The 26,448-nt window shown below is 42.4% G+C and overlaps 1 protein-coding gene across 1 annotated transcript in view; it reads left to right on the forward strand.

Moving 5' to 3' along the window:
* The first annotated feature begins 1,350 nt into the window (after positions 1–1,350).
* The window catches only part of LOC309567357 (uncharacterized protein), a 113,157-nt gene continuing 88,059 nt past the window's right edge, over positions 1,351–26,448 (forward strand). Inside the window, exons 1-7 of the mRNA XM_082272772.1 lie at positions 1,351–1,589; positions 12,346–12,464; positions 17,065–17,193; positions 19,740–19,917; positions 21,937–22,075; positions 23,164–23,267; positions 23,352–23,591. Of these exons, the coding sequence (XP_082128898.1) occupies positions 1,469–1,589; positions 12,346–12,464; positions 17,065–17,193; positions 19,740–19,917; positions 21,937–22,075; positions 23,164–23,267; positions 23,352–23,591 (1,030 nt within the window). The 5' untranslated portion in view covers positions 1,351–1,468. The remainder of the gene's footprint in view (positions 1,590–12,345; positions 12,465–17,064; positions 17,194–19,739; positions 19,918–21,936; positions 22,076–23,163; positions 23,268–23,351; positions 23,592–26,448) is intronic.

Raw genomic sequence — 26,448 nt, forward strand, 5'->3', positions numbered from 1 at the left:
TATGGTCTTGGCCATCGTGCTGCAGCTCAGTTTCAGGGTCTTGGCAATCTTCTTATAGCTTATGCCATCTTCATGTAGAGCAGCAATTCTTTTTTTCAGATCCTCAGAGAGTTCATTGCCATGAGGTTCCATGTTGAACTTCCAGTGACCAGTATGAGAGAGTGAAAGCGATTACACCAAATTTAACACACCTGTTCCCCATTCACACCTGAGACCTTGTAACACTAACGAGTCACATGACAAAGGGGAGGGAAAATGGCTAATTGGCCCCAATTTGGACATTTTAACGCATTGAATTGGCCCACCCTTTACAGCTATAACATCTTCAACTCTTCTGGGAAGGTTGTCCACAAGGTTTAGGAGTGTGTCTATGGGAATTTTTGACCATTCTTACAGAAGCGCATTTGTGAGGTCAGGCACTGATGTTGAAGAGAAGGCCTGGCTCGCAGTCTCCGCTCTAATTCATACCAAAGGTGAAGCCAGGACTCTGTGCGGGCCAGTCAAGTTCCTCCACCCCAAACTCACTCATCCATGTCTTTTCAGCCCTTTGATATCCACTTAACGACCGTCCTATAGCAGATTTACTGCTATGTGGAGCTTTTTGTGTTTTGGGATGCATCTATAACGTTACTTTTAGAGATATCGCTGTTTGAAGTCACGGGAGGACCCTGGACTGCATAAAGCCCCCGGATGGGTTTTAGGCCAAAAGCGTCATTGACCTCCTATATTACTAGCTCAATAAGAGCTGGTAAGCGAGCATTTTTGCCTTTGGTGGTGGCGGTGTTATCTAAGTTTACTTTTCAAGGTGATGGATAGTGGTGATTTTTCTATCCAGGATTTTTTTCATCACTTTAATGGATTTAATTTTGACAACAATTGATTCAATATGGATATTCATTATTATTAGCGCAACTTAACATATGTTATGATTTGTATATGAATCCTCTGAACACATTAGTATCAGGTATTTCTAAGTATGTTTATGTTTTCTTCTCCTAGTACTGGATGTGGCCTATACAGACTTTCAATACCAGAAAAACAACACCTTGCACCATACAATAGAATTTAGCGACAGGCGTCTTATCCTTCGCAGAGGACAGCCGTTTTCATTCCTCTTACACTTTAAAGCAAGAGGATTTGAAGAAGGGAGAGACAACATTCTCTGCATTGCGGAGACAGGCAAGTGATTCCCCTCCATGAAACCATGAAGGATCGGTAACGTAAACAATAACATTCTTTGACAAATAAGAATTTAATATGACATCTTGACTAATACCGAGCTTTAACAATGAATCTTCTCTTTGATCCACCCTTATTCATATACTTTTACTGTTCTGTGTTAATAGGACCATGGCCTGACCAGCCTTCTGGAACAAAAGTCATATTTCCCATAACAAAGGCATTAAACAGAAGAGCCTGGAGTGCTGCTCTGGAGTACAATGGATCTGAATCAGTGGTGATCATCATCATGCCGTCACCCAATGCTATTATTGGACAATACACTCTAAAGATTCAGCTTTCCAAGGGGAGTAAAGCGGCAGTTTATCAGCTAGGGACGTTTGTGCTTCTGTTCAACCCCTGGTGTGCAGGTATGTCTAAAGCATTAAATGGAAATTTTTTTTAACACAATTTGACTTTCTTTACATACTAAAACATAAAAACATAATATCTTTTTTTTTTTGTTTTTCTTTTTAATCCGCTGAAAAAAATCCATATTGATATTGCATATTTACCACTTGCAGACAGCAGGCGGCAAATGCAATGCAACAACTCAAGTTTGCTGCAAGTTCTTTCTGCAGTTGCTGTTCTGCAAACAGTTTAATGATTTAGAGGAGGGGCACACCCTCTATCGTACTCCTAGGAGAGATGGGAATGTCTAAATTAGGGCTTTTTCACACTGGCAACTGGGAGGGCGGTTTAACAGCTGGCTGAGATCAATAGGGATGCACTGCAACCAAGAGCCAAATGTTTGGCTCACTCTTGCAACATGATCTTGCAATGTACAATTGCTATTTGATACAGAAAAAGTAAAATTACCTGCCTGGACTTTGCATGTTCTCCCTGTGCCTGCATGGGTTTCCTTCGGGTCCTCCTATTTCATCCCACACTCCAAAAGACATGCTGGTAGGTAATTGGATCCTGTCTAAATTGGCCCCAGAGTATGTACAGTATGTATCAATGGAAGTTAAAGGAGCTTACAATCTAAGGTCCCTAAGGCAGAGACTAATGTGAATGTACAATATGTATATATGAAGTGCTGCATAAATTGACAGATCTATATAAGTTCCTGTAAAAAAATAAAATAAATGAAAAATAAATGAAATAGTAAAAAAAAGGCATCAAGAGGAGGCAGTGGCATGTCCTGAACTCCTTCTAGTTGCTGCTATACTACCCTCTGAAAAGTGATCCACTGTGTATCGCTTTTCAGAGGTCAGTATTACCGCCTGTCTGAAAGGGCCCTTAGTCAGTTTAAACAGATGGCAAAAAAAAAGCGTTTTGTCACAGAGTGAGTGTGGCACTACTTAGACAGCAGTAGCATGATGATCCAGTGCCTCTGTCATAGTAGTGCCAGGAGAAACAATGAATAAAAGGCAACTGTTGTTCTGTATGAACCTAATTATAACACTGATTTAATTGTTGGTTAGAGCAACTACCTGTACACCTATTGAACAAACAACAATAGTTAAAACAAAAACTCCAGAACCTTCTAAACAAAGGGTCACGTCACAAAACTTGAGACTTTAGGAGGATCAGATTGTGATAAGTGAAGGGTTTGTGGTCAGTGGGAGTTAAAAAATCCCCATTCTTGGTGTCAATGTGAGGAAGAATGCCTCATAATTGTCATCTGTAGGATAAATAGTGCCTGATCCTTGCTGCCAGTGGGAGGAATAGTGCTCCATCATTGGTACCAGTAGGAGGAATAGTGCACCATCATTGGTGCCAGTAGGAAGAATAGTGCACCATCATTGGTGCCAGTAGGAAGAATAGTGCTCCATCATTGGTGTCAGTGGGAGGAATAGTGCTTCATCATTGGTGCCAGTAGGAGGAATAGTGCACCATCATTGGTGCCAGTAGGAAGAATAGTGCTCCATCATTGGTGCCAGTAGGAGGAATAGTGCACCATCATTGGTGCCAGTAGGAAAAAATAGTGCGCCATCATTGGTGCCAGTAGGAGGAATAGTGCACTCATCATTTCTGTCAATGGGAAAAATTATTATTCCCCATTTTTGGCATGAGTGGAAAGAATAGTGCCTCATTGTTGGTTTCAGTATGAAGAATAGTGCTGTATCATTGTTGATGTTAGTGAGAAGATTAGTGCCCCATGATTGATATTATTGGTAGTAATAGTACCCCATCATGTTAGTGGGAGGAATAGTGCGCCTTCATTCATTTTAGTTGGAGGAATAGTGCCTCATCATTGGTGTCAGTGGGAGGATGAGTGCCCTGTCACTGTTGATGTTATTGGCAGTATTAGTTCCCTATTATGTCAGTGGGAGTATTAGTGCCCCATTTTGTTAGTGAGAGGAATAGTGCCTCATCATTGGTGTCAGTTGGAGGAATGGTAACTCATCATTGGTGTTAGTGGAAGGAATAGTGCCCGATCATTGGTGTCAGTTGGAGAAATGGTGCCTCATCATTGGTGCTAGTGGGAGGAATAGTTGCCTGTCAGTGGAAGGAATAGTGCCCCATAATTGTTGATGTTAGTGTGAGGATTGGTGCCCCATTATTTGTGTTAGTGGGAGGAATAGTGCCTCATCATTGGTGTCAGTAGGAGGAAAAGTGCCCCATTATTAGTGTTAGTGGGAGGAATAGTGCCTCATCATCGGAATCAGTGGGAGGAATAGTGCCCCATCATCAGTGTCAGTTGGAGAAATGGCACCTCATCAATGGTGTTAATGTGAGAAATAGTTCCCCTTCTGTGGAAGGAATAGTGCCCCATCATTGGTGTCAGTGGGCAAAAAAATTCCCCTATCATTGGTGTCAGTGGGAGGATTAATGCCCCATCATTGGTGTTAGTGGGAGAAATAGTACTCCATCATTGGTGTCACTGGGAGGAATAGTGCCCCATCATTGGTGTCAGTGGGAGGAATAGTGTCCCATCATTGGTGTCAGTGGGAGTAATAGTGTCCCAAAGACCTGTCAAAGGTCAGTTTGGGCACCCCTGCTCTAGGCCCTTACAGAGTAAAAGAGATTTGGAAAAAAAGTGTTCTGTCACTTACAGAGTCAGTGTGGCACTATTTAAACAGCAGTAGCATGCTGATCTAGTGCCTCTGTTATAGCAGTGTCAGGAGGAACAATGAATAAAAGGCAACTGTTGTTCGGTATGAACCTAATTATAACACGGATTTAATTGCTGGTTAGAGCAACTACGCCTATTGAACAACCAACACGGCAATAGTAAAAAAAACTTCCAGAACCTTCAAAACAAAGGGTCAGGTCACAAGCCTCGAGACTTTAACCACTTAAGCCCCGGAAGATTTTACCCGCTTCCTGACCAGGGGGTATGTTGCGATTTGGCACTGCGTGACTTTAACGGACAATTGCGCGGTCGTGCAACGCTGTACCTAAACGAATTTGACGTCCTTTTTTTCCCACAAACAGAGCTTTCTTTTGGTGGTATTTGATCACCTGTGCGATTTTTTGATCATGCGCTATAAACAAAAAAAGAGCGTCAATTTTGCAAAAATAGCAATATTTTTCAAATTTTTTTATATGAAATTCCCCCCAAAAAAAATGTAAAAATCAAAATTTTTTAACATTTTTTTTTTATGCTACCTATGTTTGGTAAAAAAAAAATAGCAAAAAGCGTATTTTGATTGGTTTGCGCAAAAGTGATCGCGTTTACTAACAAAGGGAAAGATTTTTGTCATTTTTGTTGTTTTTTTTAACGCGTAATGGCGGCGATCTGCGATTTTTTTGCGGTACTGCGACATTGCGGCAGACAGATCGGACCCTTGACTGACATTTTTGACACTTTTGGGGTTACCAGTGACATTACTGCAGTAATCAGTGCTAAACATATGCACTGTTACTGCAAAATGACACTGGTAGTGAAGGGGTTAACTTTATTTGAGAGGGAGGGGCTGTGTGTGTCCCTAGGGGCGTGATTCTAACTGTGATTGGCTGTCTGTTGAGCTGTAGAACCAGTGATCAACGGTCCTACATAGTAGAACCCTGTGATCACAGTTTCTACACAGTGGAGAATGACAGGCGGCTTGTTTACACTAGCCGTCTGACTTTCTCCCTCTGCAGCGGCGATCGCAGAGTGACCGGCGGACATCAGGTCCGCCGGTCACACGCGCGGGGGGGGTCCGTGACCACGCGGGAGCGCGCCTCCGGCGGCGCGCGCTCGCTCTCTAGACCCTCACAGGCTAGCGACGTAGACCTACGTCACTTTGCCTGTGAGGGGCTGACTGCCGACGTAAAGTCGGCAAATGGTTAAGAGGATCGCGATAAGTGGGAGAAGAAAATGACCCTTGCATCAGTGGGAGTAAACATTGTAATAATAAGTCGCGCTATGATATGATCAATGGAGATGTAAAGTCCATACAGTCCAAACATAAAGAAAAGATGTGATCCGGAACCAGGAACCCCAAAGGGTATAAGCTTACCAGATTGAGGTAAGGTAAAGGCGGTTTCCTTGGATAAGCTTGTCACCTTGATAGTAGATCCAGGTCCACGTGAACAGTTAGCTCAATGGTCACAGGATCATGGAAGTAAAGGTAAAAGCGCAATAGCGTAAAACCTTACAAACTAATTTGATTAAACACCCCAGTGTTCGTGAAAAATGAATACTATTGTGTAAAAGAATAAACCTCCACCAATAAAATTGTTCACTGATGACAGTGAATAAAAAACGTGCAAAAATTGAAATAATGATGGGTACCCCTTACCAAAGGTGATAGAGGTATAAACCAAATATAAAACGTGTTGTAGCTGAAGTCGCCTCTTACCGGACAACTTTAAACGGAAGGCAAAAAAGTGTGAGATTTGCGTGTTGAACCACCACCTTTATGGCTAGATTCGCCTCTTACCATATGGAATAAGGATTATAGCAAAACATGCAGATCACAATTCAGTGTGAACCCAGAGCCAATGATGAAATAAACCAATAGGGGTCGCCTCTTACCAGATACAGGTAATGTTAAGCCTGTATGGTGATCCAGCATCCAAGGACCCGACTCTCAAACTGGGGTGCTGATTTCCTCAAATGGCGGAGGTATTGTCAGTGTTCACCCACGTAAAGAAAAGAGAGGCTCCCATAGCGTAAAACCATTAAAATTTATTCACAAAATAAAATCAAAAAACTTACAGCAAGACCAGGAATGAGGAGCAATGTATGTCAGCCGCCGGCCGGACGGCTTCGCTCGCCCGCACTCTCCGGTCGCAATCCGATGACGATCCGACGATGATCCTGATTCCTGGCTCCTCTGTGGTGTGCTGGGCTCTGTGGTGCCGGGCTCTTCTTCTATACAGGCTGCAGGCAGTGTACTCTCCTCTCCTCTCTTCGCTCGCTCTCTAGACCCTCACAGGCTAGCGACGTAGACCTACGTCACTTTGCCTGTGAGGGGCTGACTGCCGACGTAAAGTCGGCAAATGGTTAAGAGGATCGCGATAAGTGGGAGAAGAAAATGACCCTTGCATCAGTGGGAGTAAACAACCTACCCCACTTGGTCATGAGTGGTTGTTATAAAAATGTGCCAGGGTTTGTGGTCAGTGGGTAATTTGTAGGAAGAATAGTGCCTCATCATTGAAATCAGTGGGAGGAATAGTGTTCCATCCTTGCTGCCAGTGGGAGGAATAGTACTCCATCATTGGTGTCAGTAGGAGGAATAGTGCACTCATTTCTGTCAATGGGAGGGAGGGATTAGTGCCCCATCATTGATTTTAGTACCCTATCATGTTAGTGGGAAGAAAAGTGCCCCATCATTGGTGTCAGTTGGAGAAATGGTACCTCATCATTGGTGCCAGTGGGAGAAAAAGGTTCCTGTCAGTGGGAGGAATAGTGCCCCATCATTGGTGTCAGTTGGAGGAATAGTACTCCTTCATTGGTTTTAGTGGGAGAAAAGATGCCCCATTATTTGTGTTACTGGGAGAAATAGTGCCCCATTATTTGTGTTAGTAGAATGAATAGTGCCTCATCATTGGAGTAAGTGGGAGGAATGGTGCCCCGTCATTGGTGTTAGTGGCAGGAATAGTACCCCATCATCGGTGTCAGTTGGAGGAATGGTGCCTCATCATTGATGTTATAGGGAGGAATAGCTCCCCTTCAGTGGGAAGAATAGTGCCCCATTATTGGTGTCAGTGGGAGGAATAGTGCCCAATCATTGGTGTCAGTGGGAGGATTAGTGCCCCATCATTGTTGATGTTAGAGGGAGGATTCGTGCCCCATCATTGATGTTAGTGGGAGAAATAGTGCCCCATTATGCTAGTGGGAGGAATGGTGCCTTATCATTGGTGTTATTGGGAGGAATTGTAGCCCATCATTTGTGTAGTGGGAGGAATAGTGCACCATAATTGGTGTTAGTGGGAGGAATAGTGCCTTATTATTGGTGTCAGTGGAAGGAAAAGTACCCCATCATTGTTGATGTTAGTGGGAGGATTAGTGCCCCACTATTGATGTTAGTGGAAAGAATAGTGCCCCATCATGTTAGTGGGAGGAATAGTGCCTCATCATTGGAGTCAGTTCGAGGAATAGTGCCCCATCATTGGTGTCAATTGGAGAAATGGTGCCTCATCATTGGTGCTAGTGGGTGGAATAGTTGCCCATCAGTGGGAGGAATACTGTCCCATCATTGTTGATGTTAGTAGGAGGATCAGTGCCCCATCATTAGTGTTAGTAGGAGGAATAGTGCCCCATCATTGGTGTCAGTGGGAGGAATAGTGCCCCATCATTGTTGATGTTAGTGGGAGGATTAGTGCCCCATTATTTATGTTAGTGGGAAGAATAGTGTCCCATCATGTTAGTGGGAGGAATAGTGCCTCATTATTGGTGTCAGTTCGAGGAATAGTGCCCCATCATTGGTGTCAATTGGAGAAATGGTGCCTCATCATTGGTGCTAGTGGGAGGAATAGTGCCCCATCATTGTTGATGTTAGTGGGAGGATTAGTGGCCCATCATTAGTGTTAGTAGGAGGAATAGTGCCCCATCATGTTAGTGGGAGTAATAGTGCCCCATCATTGGTGTCAGTGGGAGGAATAGTACCCCATCATTATTGATGTTAGTGGGAGGATTAGTGCCCCATTATTTATTGTTAATGGGAGGAATAGTGCCCCATCATGTTAGTGGGAGGAATAGTGCCTCAACATTGGTGTCAGTTGGAGGAATAATGACCCATCATTGGTGACAGTTTCAGGAATGGTGCCTCATCATTGGTGTTGGTGGGAGGAAAAGGTCCCCATCGGTGGGAGGAATAGTTCCCCATCATTGGTGTCAGTGTGAGGAAAAGTCCCCCATCATTAGTGTTAGTGGCAGGAATGGTGCCCAATCATTAGTATTAGTGGGAGGAATAGTGCCCTGTCATTGGTGTTAGTGGAATAGTGCCCCATCATTAGTGTTAGTGGGAGAAATAGTGCCTCATCATTGTTGATAGTGGGAAGATTAGTGCCCCATCATGTTAGTGGGGGGAATAGTGCCTCATCATTGGTGTCAGTTGTAGGATTAGTGCCTCATCATTGATGCTAGTTGGAGGATTAGTGCCCCATCATTAGTGTTAGTGGGAGGAATAGTGTCTCATCATTGGTCTTAGTGGGTGGAATAGTGCCCCATCATTAGTGTTAGTGGGAGGAATAGTGCCTTATCATTGAAGTCATTGGGAGGAATAGTGCCCCATCATTAGTGTTAGTTGGGAAATAGTGCCCCATCATTGGTGTCAGTGGCAGGAATATTGCCCCATTATCAGTGTCAGTTGGAGGAATGGTACCTCATAATTGGTGTTAATGTGAAGAATAGTTCCTCTTCAGTGGGAGGAATAGTGACCCATCATTGGTGTCAGTGGGAGAAATAGCGCCCCATCAGTGGTGCCAGTGGGAGGAATAGTGCCCTAAAGACCAGCTAAAGGCCAATTTACCGAATATAAAAGATTCAGAAAAAAAGTGCAGTTTTAGGATATCAAACACTTGCCAAGTGCTGGCCGGCTATCCACACATGATTTTAGGTGTGCTTGTGCATACAGTTTCTTTAGGTTTATTACCTTGCAGAATATCATAATAGATCAATTAAAAATGAATAAAAAGGTGCAGTGATCATAGAAACCAGTCAAAAGTGATTTTGGCCTGCAATCATTAAAATGTGTGTCTGAGGTTATATGTATGGATCGTATTTTATGCTGTATGCATGTAAAGGTTTGTGCTAATGTTCACATGTGTACAGCAGACATTGCAAGAGTCTACTTAGAGTGCACTTAGAGTGCAAGAGCCACTTGTATCCTAGCAACTGAAGGATTGATGAAAATCCACTCCTGTCCGAGAAACAGGGCCATTTTCTCTGTACAAATGTAAATGTCGCTGAAACGTTACATACAGCGTATAGAGTGCTTTTTATGCTGGGTCTTACTACCAGCCTCTGCCAGCCAAATCCTGCTTACTAGTTGCTGTATTTTCATACTGTGTGCATGTACTCTAATGGTGGCCATACAATCTTCAATAAATTAGTGATTTCCTTTCCAATCTCTCCTGATAGGACTAATTGATCTGTGATCGAAAACTCATTTGATCGTTTTATAATTTAATACCAGCGCTACAATCACAATAATACACAAAGCAATAGAGTCAAAAACATAAATACAATTATACAGATGTGTTAATAAATTGGCGAACATACAATATCATTTCAAAGATAGTCCTCATGTCCACACTCTTGTGCATAAAAAGGTTCAGTCCATAAAGGATCCATAGCAAAGTGAAATTTGTTCTTCCCACAACTAATTCACCACCATGCAGCAAACATCATATTAAATGGACTCTCACCAGTTATTTAGACCCTTCGATACTATTGGGTCTTATCAGGCAAGATGCAATATATAAAAAGGCCATCGGGTGTCTCTCTCCTTCCCACAAGCCTGCTCTCTAAATATCCACTGGCTCACTCCATTAAATATCATGGAAGGAAGCACAAAACCAACTCCATGGTGTAGTAGTCATAAAAGAAAAGCTTTATACATATTAAAATTGTGCATGCATTGATCTAAATCAGGGGTCGGGAACCTACGTCCTGGGGGCCGTATGCGGCCCTCAAGGTCATTTGGTCTGGCCCCCCGTGCAGCTGAGTCTGTGTCTCTCAGCTGATCTGTCAGAACGGAGCCAATGCTTCCTGTATAGTTCCGGCTCCGTTCTGACAGTCTGAGTGAGTCACAGGCTGAGTGATATCAAATGCACTCTGCCTGTGACCAATACAGGAAACATCACCTCTTCCACCAGCGCGGCGCCGCTGCTAGCCAGCATTTCCCGCCATCAGCACACACAGCAGTACCAGCCAGAGCCAGCAGTACCAGCCAGAGCCAGCAGTACTCACAGCAGTACCAGCCAGAGCCAGCAGTACTCACAACAGTATAAGCCAGAGCCAGCAGTACCCACAGCAGTACCAGCCAGAGCCAGCAGTACCCACAGCAGAACCAGCAGTACCCACAGCAGTACCAGCCAGAGCCAGTAATACCCACAGCAGTACCAGCCAGAGTCAGCAGTACCCACAACAGTACCAACCAGCAGTACCTACAGCACAGTACCAGCCAGCAGTACCCACTGCAGTACCAGCCTAAGCCAGCAGTACAAGCCAGCAGTACCAGCCTGAGCCAGCAGTACCAGCCAGCTGTACCCACCAGCAGTACCAGCCAGCTATACCCACCAGCAGTTCTTTTCAAAACTTACCACCACAAAGTCGACTGTGCTCCAGACTGACCGACGCAAACCTGGAAAACCAGTTGCGAGTAGCAACATCATCAATACCAGGTAACATCACACACCTCACCAAAGAGAAGCAGTTGCAGCCATCACATTAGGGTGAGTTAATTAAATTTTTGACCAAATATAACAGGCACATTGATAATTTTGTACGGCCCCCAAATGATTTTATAAATACCCAAATGGCCCTTGGCATAAAAAAGGTTCCCCATCCCTTATCTAAATGGTAACAACTATATCATACAGAGACGTTGGTATGAACAAGCATGAAGGATACCTCACTTCTGGTTTTCGGTCCAGCATCTGACATCACTTTCTCGGCGCATTTCGTCACATGGAATTTATCAAGAGGATTTAATTTGATCGATTTGCGACACACAGGGAGTGGATTTTGATCAATATGTGGAAGATCAGATCATAAGTTTTTGATCACACCTCTGTTTTCCCATGCAATCTAATAAACAAATGAATTAGAAGGGCATCAATTAATGAACCAAGCATCCCAGTGTCACCTATCAATGTAAAATGATCGATAATTTTCCACCCTGGCTGGTCAACTTAGTTTTGATTGTATCTGATCTAAATCAATTCTACATCAATTAAAAAGGGAGGTTATATCTACCCGATTGTTTGCCAATTTTATTATTTTTGATCGATCTGGTAATAGAACCAAAGTACGTATGACCATCATTAGCGTGATTTATTACAAACAGTACAAATCTTGAATAGGATAATATTTTTTAAAGTGTAGTAAACATTAGCAATGAACTTCTCTTACTTACTCATATTTGCTCTGGAAAATACGTCATTAAAATCATTTTTATATCTGTTTGAAACATGCAAAAAATACCTGTTGATTCTGCCAGAAATAATGTGAGTCAGTAACTTCCTGTTCTTTCTGCCTGTGCTGTATTCTCCTTAATTACATTGTTCCCAGTAATCTCTGTGGACTAAAGATCCTGTTCCCTCTATGTAATGGAGGGAATGAGAAGGGGGGAGGTGTGTAGTCCTATCTTAATGTGATTGCGCTTCTTAGATAGATAGAGAATGGGGAGTAAGCATTGTCACCCTAGGACAAGAAGAGTTTTACTAGAAAGATGACCAGGTGAAAAAAAGGGCTTGAAAAAGAAAACAAATGCAGCCACCATATCTAAGGACTAGTAAGATGCAATATATTACATTTTGAACTTAAGTTTAGATATGCTTTACAATAAAAATAAAAAATACTGTAATAATCTAACAGAAATACATCACAAAAGCTACTTGAATTACTTCTGGTGAAACCTTGATGAGAATGCAAAAATCCAAAAATGAATGGATTAAGAAAATGACATGATTGTTTTGAAAACAAAATAATAAAAATCAAGACAATTATGTATATATGATGGTACTTGTTTTAGTTTCTGCCAGAAATTTGTAAGTTTATTTCTTGTCTGAACTTGGCAGATGATGACGTCTACTTGGAGAATGAACCCAAGCGACAGGAATACATCATTAATGACTACGGGTTTGTTTATCAAGGCAACCACAAATGGATTTCTCCTTGTCCATGGAACTTTGGGCAGGTATATGGTGTTTGATTTTCCCCTCAAAATGGATATTATGCTGTTACCGTAAGGCCGGGTAATCCTATGCTGCGGCAGGAGGTCCAATGCGTCCCTGTTCTCCGTTTCAAGTGTGAATCAGGTCCGAATTTTTGCCTGAATTCGGACCTGAAACTGAGCCAAAGACGCACAGGAACCTTTTCCAGTGCGGACCCCGTCCGCCCCAGAGGTGTGTGAACTGGTTCCATTGAGAGCGGGTCACAGTCTCCTGTCATGCAAATCGGATGCGAGGAAACCAGCATCCAAATCACATAAGTGTGAACCCAGCCTTATATGTTCCAACAAGAAACACTGATAGGAATATGAAACAACTTCCTTTATTATTCCTTTTACTTCTAACCAGCAAATACTGTATATACTGCATTAGCAGGAATGTTAAGGTGACATTGGAGTTGATTTCCTAAAGGCAAAAAGGATGTTCATGTTGCAAGAGCATGATGGGGGGTGTAGAATCCACAGTATTCAATATCCAGTTCACGACCACTCTATAGCAGATTTACTGCTACAGAGCAGCTGTTCTATGCAGAATAATGTATATATACGTGAATCTACACTTTGACATAGGGGATGCTTCTAATCACAGCAGAAGCCGGTCAGCAGGTGCTGGCCAATGGATATCCGCCTGCACCTGCTGATTGGAGAGGGGAGACACAGGAAGGAGCTCTGCATATGTACACAATGTAGAGCTCCGTCCTATCAGTTAGGATATGGTGGATTTATTTCCCTACAAAGCAGAGAATAAAATCCAGCACATCCCTTAGTAAAAACACATTGTATACACATAAACACTGGTTAGGCACACATTTAACCCTTTGATTGCCCTAGATGTTTAACCCCTTCCCAGCCAGTGTCTTCAGTACAGTGACAGTGCATATTTTTAGCACTGATCACTGTATTAGTGTTACTGGTTCCCACAAAGTGTCAAAAGTGTCAGTTAGTGTCAGATTGTCCGCCATTATATCTTAGTCTCACTATAAGTCGCTGATCACCTCAATTACTAGTATTAAAAAAAATGGAAATTCCAATATATATATATATATATATATATATATATATATATATATATATATATATATATATATATCCATCCTAGTTTGTAGACGCTATAAGTTTTGCGCAAACCAATCGATATATGCTTATTGGGATTTGTTTTACCAAAAATATGCAGCAGAATACATATTGGCCTAGATTTAGATTTAGATTTTTTTAAATTTTACAATTTTTTACAGCAGAAAGTAAAAAATATTGTTTTTTTGCAAAATTGTAAGTATTTGCTCATTTATAGCGCAAAAAAAAATAAAAAAAAAAACCAGTGTTGATAAAAATAAAAAAAAACACCAAAAGAAAGTTCTATTTGACCGCGCAATTGTCAGTTAAAGTAACGCAGTGCCGTATAGCAAAAAATGGCCTGGTCATGAACAGGGGTAAATCTTTCGGAGGTCAAGTGGATATATACAAAGTAAACATCAACTCAAAGACGTACAGACATCGTGATCAATGGAACAGTCAAAGGAGCCTACATAGACACAGCTCGAGGAATGTGGTGAAGTTTAACTTTTTCAGGAAAACCCAATCACACGTAAGGATAAAAAAAAAAAAAAAATGAAATTTTTTGGCACATAATTAAATGATGAAAGTCAGTAGAGCTTCAGCTCATTCACTTAGCTCTGGGGAAAATTCCCTTGCAAAGTGAATAGTCCATTTGCCTTTAGTAAATCAACCTAATTTGTTCTTTAAGGCCCAACTCTCAGCTCTGGTCACATAACACGCAGGCTCCCCTTCTTCTACAGATCTTCTCTTAACAAAAGTCTATTAAAAAATGTGTCAAATGATACAGTGCCAGCAGGCCTATGCATGGCTCGAATTGTGGCCAAGCCAGCAAGAATCTGCTGAAATTCGAGTAGTGCATGGCCAGCTTTAGTCTTTAAATCAATTATATTGTTCCTGTGGAGCCTTTTTGATTGTGAACTCATCTTTACAAGGGGCCTTGACTGCCCAACTCCAATTTAAGATAAAATCGTCAGTGTTGGTACTAAGCCCCCCTGTTGGCGGGGCTAAAGGCACCCTAGCGGGGACACTGTGGGTCTCCACTCGCTAATGTCTGTAATACAGGCAGGAGCTGCGATTATTTGACTCCGGACTTAGAAGCCAGCAGAGCACTTGCACAGTTAACATTTTGTAATCCTTGGCAATGCTTATACTGTTGCCACTAATGCACTGCAGACCACAGTACTGTGGAGCTTGTACCAGTCTCCACCAACTCAGCAGTCTGTCACTTCACTCTCAGTGACAATGTTCTGTATGTTACTAATGGATGCAGGAAACAACTTCTTCATAACTCTATGCTTGTTCTCCTCCTGGGGGCCCACATCTCTCTCCATGACTCCAGGCTAGAACCCTAGGCTCTCTGTGCGACAAGGTTGGTCCTAGTAGTGGTGAAGGGGCAAAGCACAACACCCCTACACCACTAAAGTATCGGTCAATGCTGCCTGGTCACCAGTTTTCTGGCTGGTTGACTGCATTAGCAAGTGAGAAAAACATAATAGTCATTAGGAATGGGACTATAGCCTCCTAAGGACAGCTTCTCAGACCCATGTACAGTATTTCTAAAAACTTCTCTTGTCCCCTTTTTTAAGCCCTGTTCTTTTGATACATGCACCCATTGAAAGACTTAAGACCAGGCAATTTAGATGAAAAATAAAGATTTTTTACTGAGACATTTGAGCATTATTTAATAGCATCTCCATCACAATTCTCACAAAGTTTTCTAGTGCCCCTGAATGGTGTCCAATGAGGTAGTCACACCTGAATTAAGTGATAAAGTCAATTCAAGTCCTTAGTAAGGCAAGAGTCCATAAATATCAGTGAGTCCATAACTGGTAGCACAAATCCATGTACATCCATAGCCATTGAAACCCTAACTGGGCTTCCACAAAGGGTGGTAAAGTAGTCAAGCAGAGATTACACCCTCAGCAGCTCTCTCCTTCTCTTCCCATGCAAAAAGCAGTGATCACATTTCACCTAGATACAGTTCCCCTTTTTATATGCTTTTTATGGCAGAGGCCGGTGCTCCTTGGAAAAGCCCTAGGTAAGTCTGGCCAACAGAGTTAACCCTTACCTACCAAGCAGCACCACTTCTGCTGAGCAACATTAACTAAGCAGTGCAGCAAATACAGCAGAAAATAAATTTAGCCCCCATTCACATTGACTGCAGCTTAGAAACTGTGCAACTTCTCCTGAAACATGCACAGATGTCTATGCAAGTTGTATCAGAAATCCCCAAAAGTAATGCAGGAACTCATTTTTCAAACTGGTGCGGCATTGCAAAGTTGGCATCCCACCGATTTGAACAGTGCGATTGGCGGCAATAGAGTGTGGCCTGTCATGCCATTTGACCTGTCAAATCGCATGACAAGTAGCTCCAATGTGAACGAGGGCTTAATCAAGGAATTAATTAACACAACCAACACAGTAATATCTCATTAAGCACTTGCGTAAACCCCCTCCCCCTCCCCCTTCCCCCTGATTTTCAGCAAATGGGAAAAAAATTTGCAATTGCAAACATGTAAAAAAAGGCAACTAGTAGGTCAGGTGCCATTATTAGATTTCAGCAGTGGCGTAGCGTGGGTTGTCAGCGCCCGGGGCAAGGTAAGTAATTTACGCCCCCTACACAAACCTACTAGACCATTACACTGACCACTACACTGACACCTACACTGAGCCCCCCCCTACACTGACACCTACACTGACCCCCCCACACACTGACACCTATACTGACCCCCCCATACACTGACTGACCCCCCCCCCATACACTGACACATACATCCCCCCCCCCCCCCACTTCCCTGGGCCCCCGGGGGCTGGCAGCACATCACTTACCTTGTTCTGTGTCCAGACACTGGCGACTCGAGGAGGCGATCCGGAGCGGAGAGGAGAGACTGCGTATCGGCGGCCAGCCTGGACAGCAGGGGGAGACTCCGGAAGATCACAGGTGGAGTGATATAAGGTGAACTTCGCCTGTGAGAGGAGGAGTCATACAGAGTAAGCACACGGCTGCAGTAGAGAGCAGAGCCTGCTTCCTCTGTATGTCTCCTCCTCCCACAGGCGGAGTGCACTTGATATCACTCCGCCTGTGAGCCGGTGTAGCATGAAGATATGGTACTATGTGGCAATTAGCGGCTCCATATTTAGTCATTACAGCTCAGCTCACCTCTGACACTGCCGTCCTCAGCCCTGCCGGGATATCGCCCTGCGCTCGCGGGTGTCCATGAGTACAGGGCGAAATGCGGGAGACTTGAGATGTCTGTAAAGGGACGCTATGATCCTGCGGATGGCGGGCGTGGGATGCGCCCCCCCCCCCCTAAATGTTGCGCCCGGTGCCAGTGGCCCCCCTGCACCCCCCACGCTACGCCACTGGATTTCAGAATATTCTTTTGGTGCCTTTATTTGTCAAATGGATTCTAGAAAACTAGATACTTCGTGTTCTCTTGCAATAAGACTTCTAATACTGTATATATGATGCTGCACCATATACTAATATTAAGCTGACCTTTCATTATAGTTTGAAGAAGACATCTTGGATATAAGCTTAAAGCTGTTGGACAAGAACTTAAACTATCTGAAAGATGCTTTCAAGGATTTATCTTGTAGAAATAGTGCAGTATACATAAGTCGAATAGTGTGTGCCATGGTGAGTATACAATTTCAGTAAGTAAAGAGAACCAAAACCTTTCGATATGTAATCTATAACACTGCAGTTTGGATTGCTTTGCTTTCAAGTTTGTTATCCAGTGACAACAATATATAATGACCACTGACTTACTTTACTACATCATAGAGCGCAATCATTATTTGGTTAAAGCATAACTAAAGGCAAAATTCTTTTTTTAGGTTTATATAGAGTAGAGATGGATTAGAACACCTGTCAGTTTTTATTGCTGTCTGTGCTATTATTATGGAGATTCACCCACTCTATTTGTCCTGTTTACCATTATCATTGAAAGAGAAAGTAAAAGAAAACTCCACATTTTGGGTTGTCCCTAGAAATGTAATAGAGGAGAAATCTTCCAATGGGGACACTAGTTCTGGTGAGCTGGGTGTCCCCAAGGAATTCACTTAAAGTGATACTAAAGTCTCATTTTTTTTTTTTGTTAAAAATAACAAACATGTCATACGTACCTGCTCTATGCAGTTGGTTGTGCACAGAGCAGACCAGATCCTCCTCTTCTCGGGTCCCTTCCCTGGTGCTGGTCGCCCCTCCCTCCTGTTGAGTGTCCCCCCCCCCCAGCAAGTAGCTTGCTATGGGGGCACCTGAGCTGGGCCGCAGCTCCGTGTCCATTCTGTCACTCTGTGCCCTGCCCCCTCGATCTCCCCATTGGCTCACTGAATTTAACCACTTACCGCATATTGACGTACCCGTACGTCGGGTAACTTTGCGGGGTTATACCGGGATGATGCCTCTAGCTAGAGGCATCATCCCGGTACCGTGGTTTAAAGCCGAAGGTCGGCTTTCCGTCGGTAACGACCGATGCGGCTCGGGAGCCGCTCGATCCTTACACGGGTGAGCGGGAGGGGACGTCCCCCCCCCCCTCCCGCCGCCTTCCGTGGCTTTGCTCGGGGCTCCAGTCCCACCGGGAGCCCCGAGCACCCAGCCGGCACATCCGCCGGCTGGATGGAGTCCCGATGAATGCCAGAAATGGCATCGATCGGGTCTCCAATGACGTAACCCGGAGGCGGCGTCCATGACCTCACTTCCGGGTTACTGTGCTGCAAAAGGCGGCAAATTTAAAAAACGGCTGTATGCAAAAACACAGTTTTCGGCGTTTTGAATACATGGAAGTGTAGTGGAGGGGTTGACCCTCGATCCCTCCATAAAGTGTACCTGTCACTACATATTGGTGTCACAAGGGATGTTTACATTGCTTGTGACAGCAATAAAAGTGATCAGATTTTTTTTTTTTTTTTTTAAACTGTAATAAAGTTAAAAAATAATAGTAAAATAAAAATCGTAATAAAAAATAGTAATTAAAAATCCAGGCTTTTTAATGAAGATTAAAACTACTTACAAGAAGGCAGGAAAAAAATTGCATATAAAACAATTAATCACATGTAGACACCCCAGCGGGTATGACAAAAGTCACTACTGTAGCTCCTCCTACAGCAGTGACTTTATCACACCTGCTGGATTGTCTGCATGTAATTAATTGTTTTCATAGTGATTTTACCCCTGCCTGCTTGTAAGTAGTTTTAACCTTTAATCAAAGCCTGTATTTTTATTTACTACACTATGAGTTCCTCCTTGGTGTCTCCCTTTTGCTGAGCCCACTGTTGAACATCCTGGTTGTATGGTAACCTATCCTGTAATCTTGGCTCCTGATATCTATCCATCCCATGGTGATACTGGGATAAAGTGCAGCCAGACCCCCATCTTGGGGTCAGAGTAGCTGGTAAGTAGCTCGAGAGTTGGGTGTGCACTTTTGGATGTGAAGATTTTGCTATCCACTCTGAAATATGGATTTTTGTTTATACACAAGTAACAAAGCTATGCAATAACCTATTGTGACAGGAAGTCAGGTAAATCTGTGGGTGCTGTCACAGACGGGAGATACATTTCTGCCTTGTTTAGACAATTCACCAATTACTATCAGGTGTCGGCTGCGGAGGTAGCCAGAAAGGTTTAAGGACGTTGGAAAGCTTCAGCTATTCAGAATGAGGCAATTAAGGCCTCTATATGTTATCCAGAGGATGACTACTGATTGCTGCATCCTGAGGCTTTGTGCGTTAAGGAGAGCAGTGAGCTGAGTAAGACTTCTGAAGGTGAGGTGGTGTGGACTTTTTCTGTGTGAAAACAAATAGACTATTGGTTTACTGCTGTATGACCAGCAATGTCTGCCCAGCAGTAGGTTGTGACAGACTCCATAGGTAGGTTCCTGTGTTGTGAAGGTACACAACCCAAGTGGCCAGGGTTTATTTTATGTTTTGTTTGATTTATGCTGTTTGGATGCTTGCACTTGTTCCAGCAAATTGGAAGAATAAACCATAGACCGTTGTTTTCAACCACTCCTCGGCTGTCTCTCTGTGTAGCGAACCAACCCAGGGGGTCACCCACACCCGCTACCGAGCCAACCCCTTACACAATATAAAATATGTTTAGCAAATATGCACTATGTACTGTATATGTTTTAGATTGAGTGTCTGGTACTGTTTTTCAATGACTGTTGTTTTTCTACTGTTTAGATTAACTCTAATGATGATAATGGAGTCCTTCAAGGAAACTGGAGTGAGAATTATGAAAATGGCACCTGTCCTTCTGCATGGAATGGGAGTATTGCCATTTTAAGACAATGGTATAAAGCAGACTGCCACCCAGTCAAATATGGTCAGTGCTGGGTCTTTGCGGCAGTCATGTGCACAGGTAATGGGGCTGTACTGTATAGTCATAAAACAAACTAGCTTTAGTTCTGTAATAAGTTTAAAGATACCACAAGCTGTGGGGCTTTCAGGCACCTAATATAACAAGGTGATTTGTGGAAAATAGTTTGATTACCAGATTCTAGGTGAAGATGATAAAAGCTTGGTATAGTAACAGCTGTCAATAAAAACACTGAAATTGATAAACAACTCAAAAATAATTGGGTATTATCTTACTATGTACTGTTGTTTCAAAAAAACACTGTAGTCTTCTTTTTTAAGAGGGTATCCCTCTTTTCAGGAAGAAAATAAAACAAATAATGATTAGAAACTGAAATTTTCCAACCCTGCCAAGCTTGCAAGTTCTCATTTCCTCCCACAGCAATGCCCTGCGCTGCTCAATTTTATAAGTAAGGATGAGCTCGGATTTAGTCTAAATTTGTCAATGGTGTCACAAGCAGCCCCACCCCTTTGTGCACGTATAGATGTTTGTCAGGGAAAGGCCTGGTCACAGTTGATTGGGCTGGAATGACAGTTTCCATCTGGGTTTTATCACAACCCAAGTTTTGACCAAATCTGAGCTTGTTCTCCACAGTAGCCCTTGCAAAATCTCCCATATAGCATTTCTGACATACCATAACCATCCCAATCTAAAGATATACTCTTTACTATAGCAATCAAAACTTTTTGGATGGAGTGGGAAATGGCTAGAACCTCTGTTTTATTTGTAGTTGTCTCCATGATAAGACATTAGAGAAAGTCCATCTAACCAGGACACAGACATCAGTAAAACAGCTTTTAGTATATTGGAGGGGAATTAAACCCTTGTCAGGTTTTGATTATTGTCTATTTTCCCACTGTCAACATTCTCTCTTATTTTCAATCACAGAGACAGCAGTTCATTAAACAGGGCACTTTCCCCTGGCATAGATATAGACAGCAATAAAAACCTTATGGGAGGTTTTAACTCAACAATCTTCAATCTTTTAAACAAAGGTTCAACATCCTTCGAGTTTCAGGGAAGCCAGACTGTGGCTAGTGTAGAAAATGCATCAGTGGTCAGTTGGAGTAAAAATAATAGCTTAGCACCTATGGTAGGTGAAAGGAGAAATAATGTCCTATATTTGGCATCCTTGGTAGCAAGTGCCCCATCATTGGTGTTAGTGAGAGGAATAGTGCCCCATCGTTTATGACAGTGGAAGGAAGAGTGCCCCATTGTTGGTGTCAGTGGGAAGAATAATGCCCCAACCTTGGTGTCAGTGGGAGAAATAGTGCCCCATCCTTGGTGTCTGTGGGAGAAATAGTGCTCCATCATTGGTGTCAGTGGAAGGAATAGTACTCCATTCTTGGTGTCAGGAGCAGGAATTGTGTCCCATTGCTGGTGTGTGGTGTCAATGGGAGTAATAGTGCCCCATCATTGGTGTCAGAGGGAGGAATAGTGCCCCATCGTTGATTTCAGAGGGAGGAATAGTGTCCCATTGTTGGTGTCATTGGGAGAAATTGTGCCTCATTGTTGGTGTTAATGGGTGGAATAGTGTTCCTTCTGTACTGTCAGAGTTTAGTCCCCAAGGGCCAACCAAAGCCAAGTACAGGGTTGCAGTTTTGGAATCACTGTTTTACCATTTCCCTTTTCCATTACAAAACAATGTTTTACTGATGTCTGTATCTCTGATATCTCTGCTATAGTATTATATTAGAGTTCCACTGTACACGAAAACATTTGAATAAAGATTCTGAATCATTAAAACTCCTGCAAACATTTTGGTTTAACTCCATTGTGTTACTAGAATAATAAGGATGACTGTAAGAACAATCTTAGCTGTCCAGTCAACAAATCAGGTTCAAGAATAATCTCCTATTTTACAAAATATAATCTCCTATATCATAAAATATATACAATGTCTAGCAATATAATAATCATTACAAGATTATCAAGGTATTTCTAAAAAAAAGCACCTGCTGATATTTAAGGGCACTAGATATATTTCTGAAGTACCTTAGCAGGTTTTCTTGTTTTTTTCAGTGATGAGATGTTTAGGAATTCCAAGTCGGGTTGTAACTAACTTTGATTCTGCTCACGATACCAACGGTAATCTTGTTATTGATGAGTTTTATGATTCAACTGGCAAAAAGCTCCCTCAGGAAAGTCATGACAGCATCTGGTAAGACAATTATTATTGAAGTGCACATGCCATTTAGGAATCTAAATATCTGGAGCCTTGTTGTGAAAATGTTTCTTCCTTTCCACCTTTGACATAGCTTTTACTATCACAAAATAGTGATTTTATCTAGTCTAATAAAGTTAGGCAAGAAGAAACAATGAGCCTTGGTTCACTGTTTTGGGAAACAATGAGCCTTGGTTACCATGTGCTATGTATAGTGCGCTAAGCCTAAAGCTCCGTACACACAAACCGAATGTCAGATGGCATCGGCTGGTTCAACAGAAACCGGCCGACATTCAGCCCCTGTGTACTGCAGCCAATCAAACAGAAGCCGGCCATTCGGGGTTGAACAAAAAAGAAAACTAGCAGTGTGTACTAGGCTTTATGGACAGGACAAAGCCTTTTCACATGCTTCAAATAGGACAGCCTGCATACCCTAGTTAAGGATTGGTTGATTCCGGTTTCTTAAACCACAGAGATAATGAAGGAAGTTCCAGTCCTATCATTTCTATGGTAAGCCAGTGGAGCTGCCGTTATCAGTCCCAGGCTCCCCAGTGGGAGCTATTTAACCACTCAGATCACTTTTACTTGATTCATGATCTCCAGCTGAAAAAAAAGATACTGGGGTAATGACTATAACTGCAAACATGGCCCCAGTATAACCACTGAAACCCAAGGACATACGGATACATCCTATAAGTGGCAAGTAGTTAAAGCCGAATTGTAGTAATTTTTTTATTGTTATTAATTTTTTCTGTATAATAAGTAATACAATATATAGTATAATATAATATATAATGTCAGCTTTTTATTATTATTTTGAGGCAATGCTTTACAACAATATCAAACTGTCCTGTGCAGGCAGCATGCTGGAGAGCTAGAATACGCCTCTTACACAGGACCGGATCTCTAGGGCCACCCTACACAATGCTCCAATTAGCAATGTTGCTCAGGGAGTGTGACTGCATAATGATATACTGCATATCATGACTTCAGTTAGACTTTAGATTGAGGAGTTCAATCTTCAGTCATATGACTTTTAAAAAGACCTTAAACCTATGGAATTATAGGACTGCTTTTTAACCTAGGAACTTCCATGTGTGGTGTGAGTGCTGGATGGAAAGAAGAGACTTACCTCCAGGCTATGGAGGATGGCAAGTTCTAGATCCAACCCCGCAGGAGACAAGTGATGGTATGAAGAAAACATATTGCAATTGTGTGTTACCACTTACATGCTAAGTATGACTCTCAACATAAACCCATTACGTTCCTTCAGGTATTTACTGCTGTGGCCCTACCTCTGTGAAAGCCATAAGAGAAGGAGAGGTCCACCTGAACTATGATTCCCCATTTGTCTTTTCTATGGTGAATGCAGATTGTGTGTCATGGACATTATATGGGACAAAAAAAGAAAAGCATTTTAGTGATCCACATTTGATTGGAAATCGTATTAGCACAAAATGTGTTGGGGCGGACGAAGTAGAAGACATCACCGACAGCTATAAATATGATGAAGGTAAGTCAAAGATCTCCCAAGATCATAGTAATAATAAATTGCATAAACTCAAAAAATCAGTTTAAAGCTGAACTTCATTTAAAGCAAAACTTTGCTTTGCAAATTGATTTGGGGTCCATAGCTCTGCTCCCTATCACAATTATAATAGCCATCATTTTTTTTTTGTTGGTGGGGACGTTATTTTTTTGAGCCCCCCCCCCTCCCCCCATCACAATTCTGGCCTAAACTAGAATAACATATCATGCTTCAGCAGCCCCCTGGGATAATCTAAGCCAACATAAACCTAAGTAATCCATTGTGTTACAGCAAGATATTAAAAATAAAACAAGGACTGAAACTATGGATAGACAATGATTAAACACATGATGCCTTTACTACTAATTAAAACAGCAAGCTGGTAGGTATCTTGAACACAGCCTTTAGGGCTCCCCCAAAATGGTAAAAAAAAAAAATTGCACATCCTGAAACATTTTTCAGTTTTTGTATTTAATATGATACCGAACTTAGCGTGAGCCCCCCGAGGGGCTCTCATATCTCAATGGGGATCTCAGCTTAGAAAAAAAGCTGATCAATCGAAGGGATTGCACGAGGTCTCAAGGGCATACAATGCGATTAGAGGAGAAGCGTTTTAACCTCAGGTAACGTGGGGGGTTCTTTACTGTGAGGGCTACACGATTGTGGAATTCTCTACCACAAGAGGTGGTTTCTGCGGTAAGTATGGTGGCTTTCAAAAGACTCTTAGACGTACATCTCAAGGATCAGAACATTCAGGGCTATGTGAGATGATTACAACCACACACACTTACACAGGTTGAACTGGATGGACTATTGTCTTTATTTAACCTCATCTACTATGTAACTATGTAATTATATGTTCCCATCATTATAGGAATGCATATTCGGTAGCTGTTTCCTAATCACCATAAAGTGTCTAAGTAATGTGTAGAATTCAAGTCTCAGATGAAAAATTGTGATGGACATGAAGCTGCTCATGTTCTTAGTAACCTGCATTAACCACTTTGAGACAGGAAGGATTTCCCCCTTAATGACCAGGCCACTTTTTTCAACTTGGCACTGCGTGACTTTAACTGACAATTGCGCGGTCGTGCGACTCTAAATCCAAATGAAATTTACGTCCTTTTTTTCCCACAAATAGAGCTTTCTTCTGGTGGTATTTGATCACCTGTACGATTTTTAATTTTTGCGCTATATACAAAAAATACAACAGCTGACCGTTCTTCTCTCTCAGTGGGGAAAGATCGCGGGTGTCAGGTGGCAATCGGAGCTGCCTGCCCATTGCATCGGCTTCCCCTCGGACGAGCCCCCTAGCCTCCTGCTCATGACCGACGTACAGCTACGGCAGTTTGCGCAGGAGCGGCTGCCTGCCGCAGTACATCTGCAGCGGGCGGTCGTAAAGATGTTAAAATATCACGAGCATGTAATGGCTATTTGCCTATATAACTTAATATCAGTTATAATTCTCTGTGTAATCCTGATCCAGAATTTTGCCTCACCTCCCTCTTTTGGTCTGTCTTCAGGTTCTTTGGGTTGCCAAGAGACAATTACTATATAAAATGAGTATTTCATCTATCACTGCTAGAGAGCATGTTCTTAAAGTGGGAATGCTGGACCCTATGTAATGTTTAAAGCTGAAGTTTATGTAATTTGGCAATCTGTACATAGTTACTTTGGTCCAGCTTGGGGACCACACCGTTGGGATCTCTGTGGAAGCTGAAAAATGACTGTACTTGGTACCTCTACTATTCTGAACTCAATTAGCTTATGCATGCCAAGTGACTGCCCTGCTGCAAAGCATTCTCCTAGGTGGACAGGCGGGGCATTCATGTCACAGTTCCCATCTCGTCCAGTCAGAGAACACTTTGAATTCATATATAATAAATGGTAAAACACTTTAAAAAATAAAATGAATATTAACCACTTTAGCCCCAGCCCTATTTCGGACACTTTTTGTTCACAAGTTAAAACCAGTATTTTTTCCTAGAAAACTACTTAGAACCCCCAAACATTATATATATTTTTTTAGCAAAGACTCTGGAGAATAAAATGTCGGTCATTGCAAAATTTTTTGTCACGCGGTATTTGCGCAGCGGTCTTTAAAACGCCATTTTTTTGGAAAAAATTTGAAAAATCACATTTCACTGCATTTAAAAAATACTAAACAGTAAAGTTAGCCCATTTTTTTGTATATTGTGAAAGATGATGTCACGCCGAGTAAATAGATACCAAACATGTTACGGTTTAAAATTGCGCCCCCCCGTGGGATGGCGACAAACTACGGTCAATAGAGATCTCAATCTGCGACGCTTTAAATTTATTTAACGGTTACCAGTTTAGAGTTAGAGTGTAGCTCTTTTTTTTTAATTATTGCCCACGCTCTGGCGATCGCGGCGATACCTCACATGTGTGGTTTGAACAGCGATTTCATTTGCGGCTCGACTTGCGTATACGTTTTTTTTTGTGCGCGAGCTAACGGTGACGGGGACGGCTAAATTTTTTTTTTTTTTTTTTTCCTATTTATTTTTTCTTTTTTTTTAAACTTTATTACAGGTTTTTAAAAAAAAAAAAATCTGATCACTTTTATTGCTGTCACAAGCAATGTAAACATCCCTGGTGACAGCAATATGTCGTGACAGGTACTCTTTATGGAGGGATCGAGGGTCTAAAAGACCCTAGACCCCTCCACTACACTTCCCTGTATGCAAAACGCCGAAAACGGCATTTTTGCATACAGCCGTTTTTCAAATCTGCCGCCTTTTGCAGCACAGTAACCCGGACGTGACGTCATGGACGCCGCCTCCGGGTTACGTCATCGGAGACCCGATCGATGCCGTTTCCG

Source organism: Pelophylax lessonae (genome assembly GCF_965119305.1).
Source record: "Pelophylax lessonae genome assembly, chromosome: 11".
Lineage (NCBI taxonomy): Eukaryota > Metazoa > Chordata > Amphibia > Anura > Ranidae > Pelophylax > Pelophylax lessonae.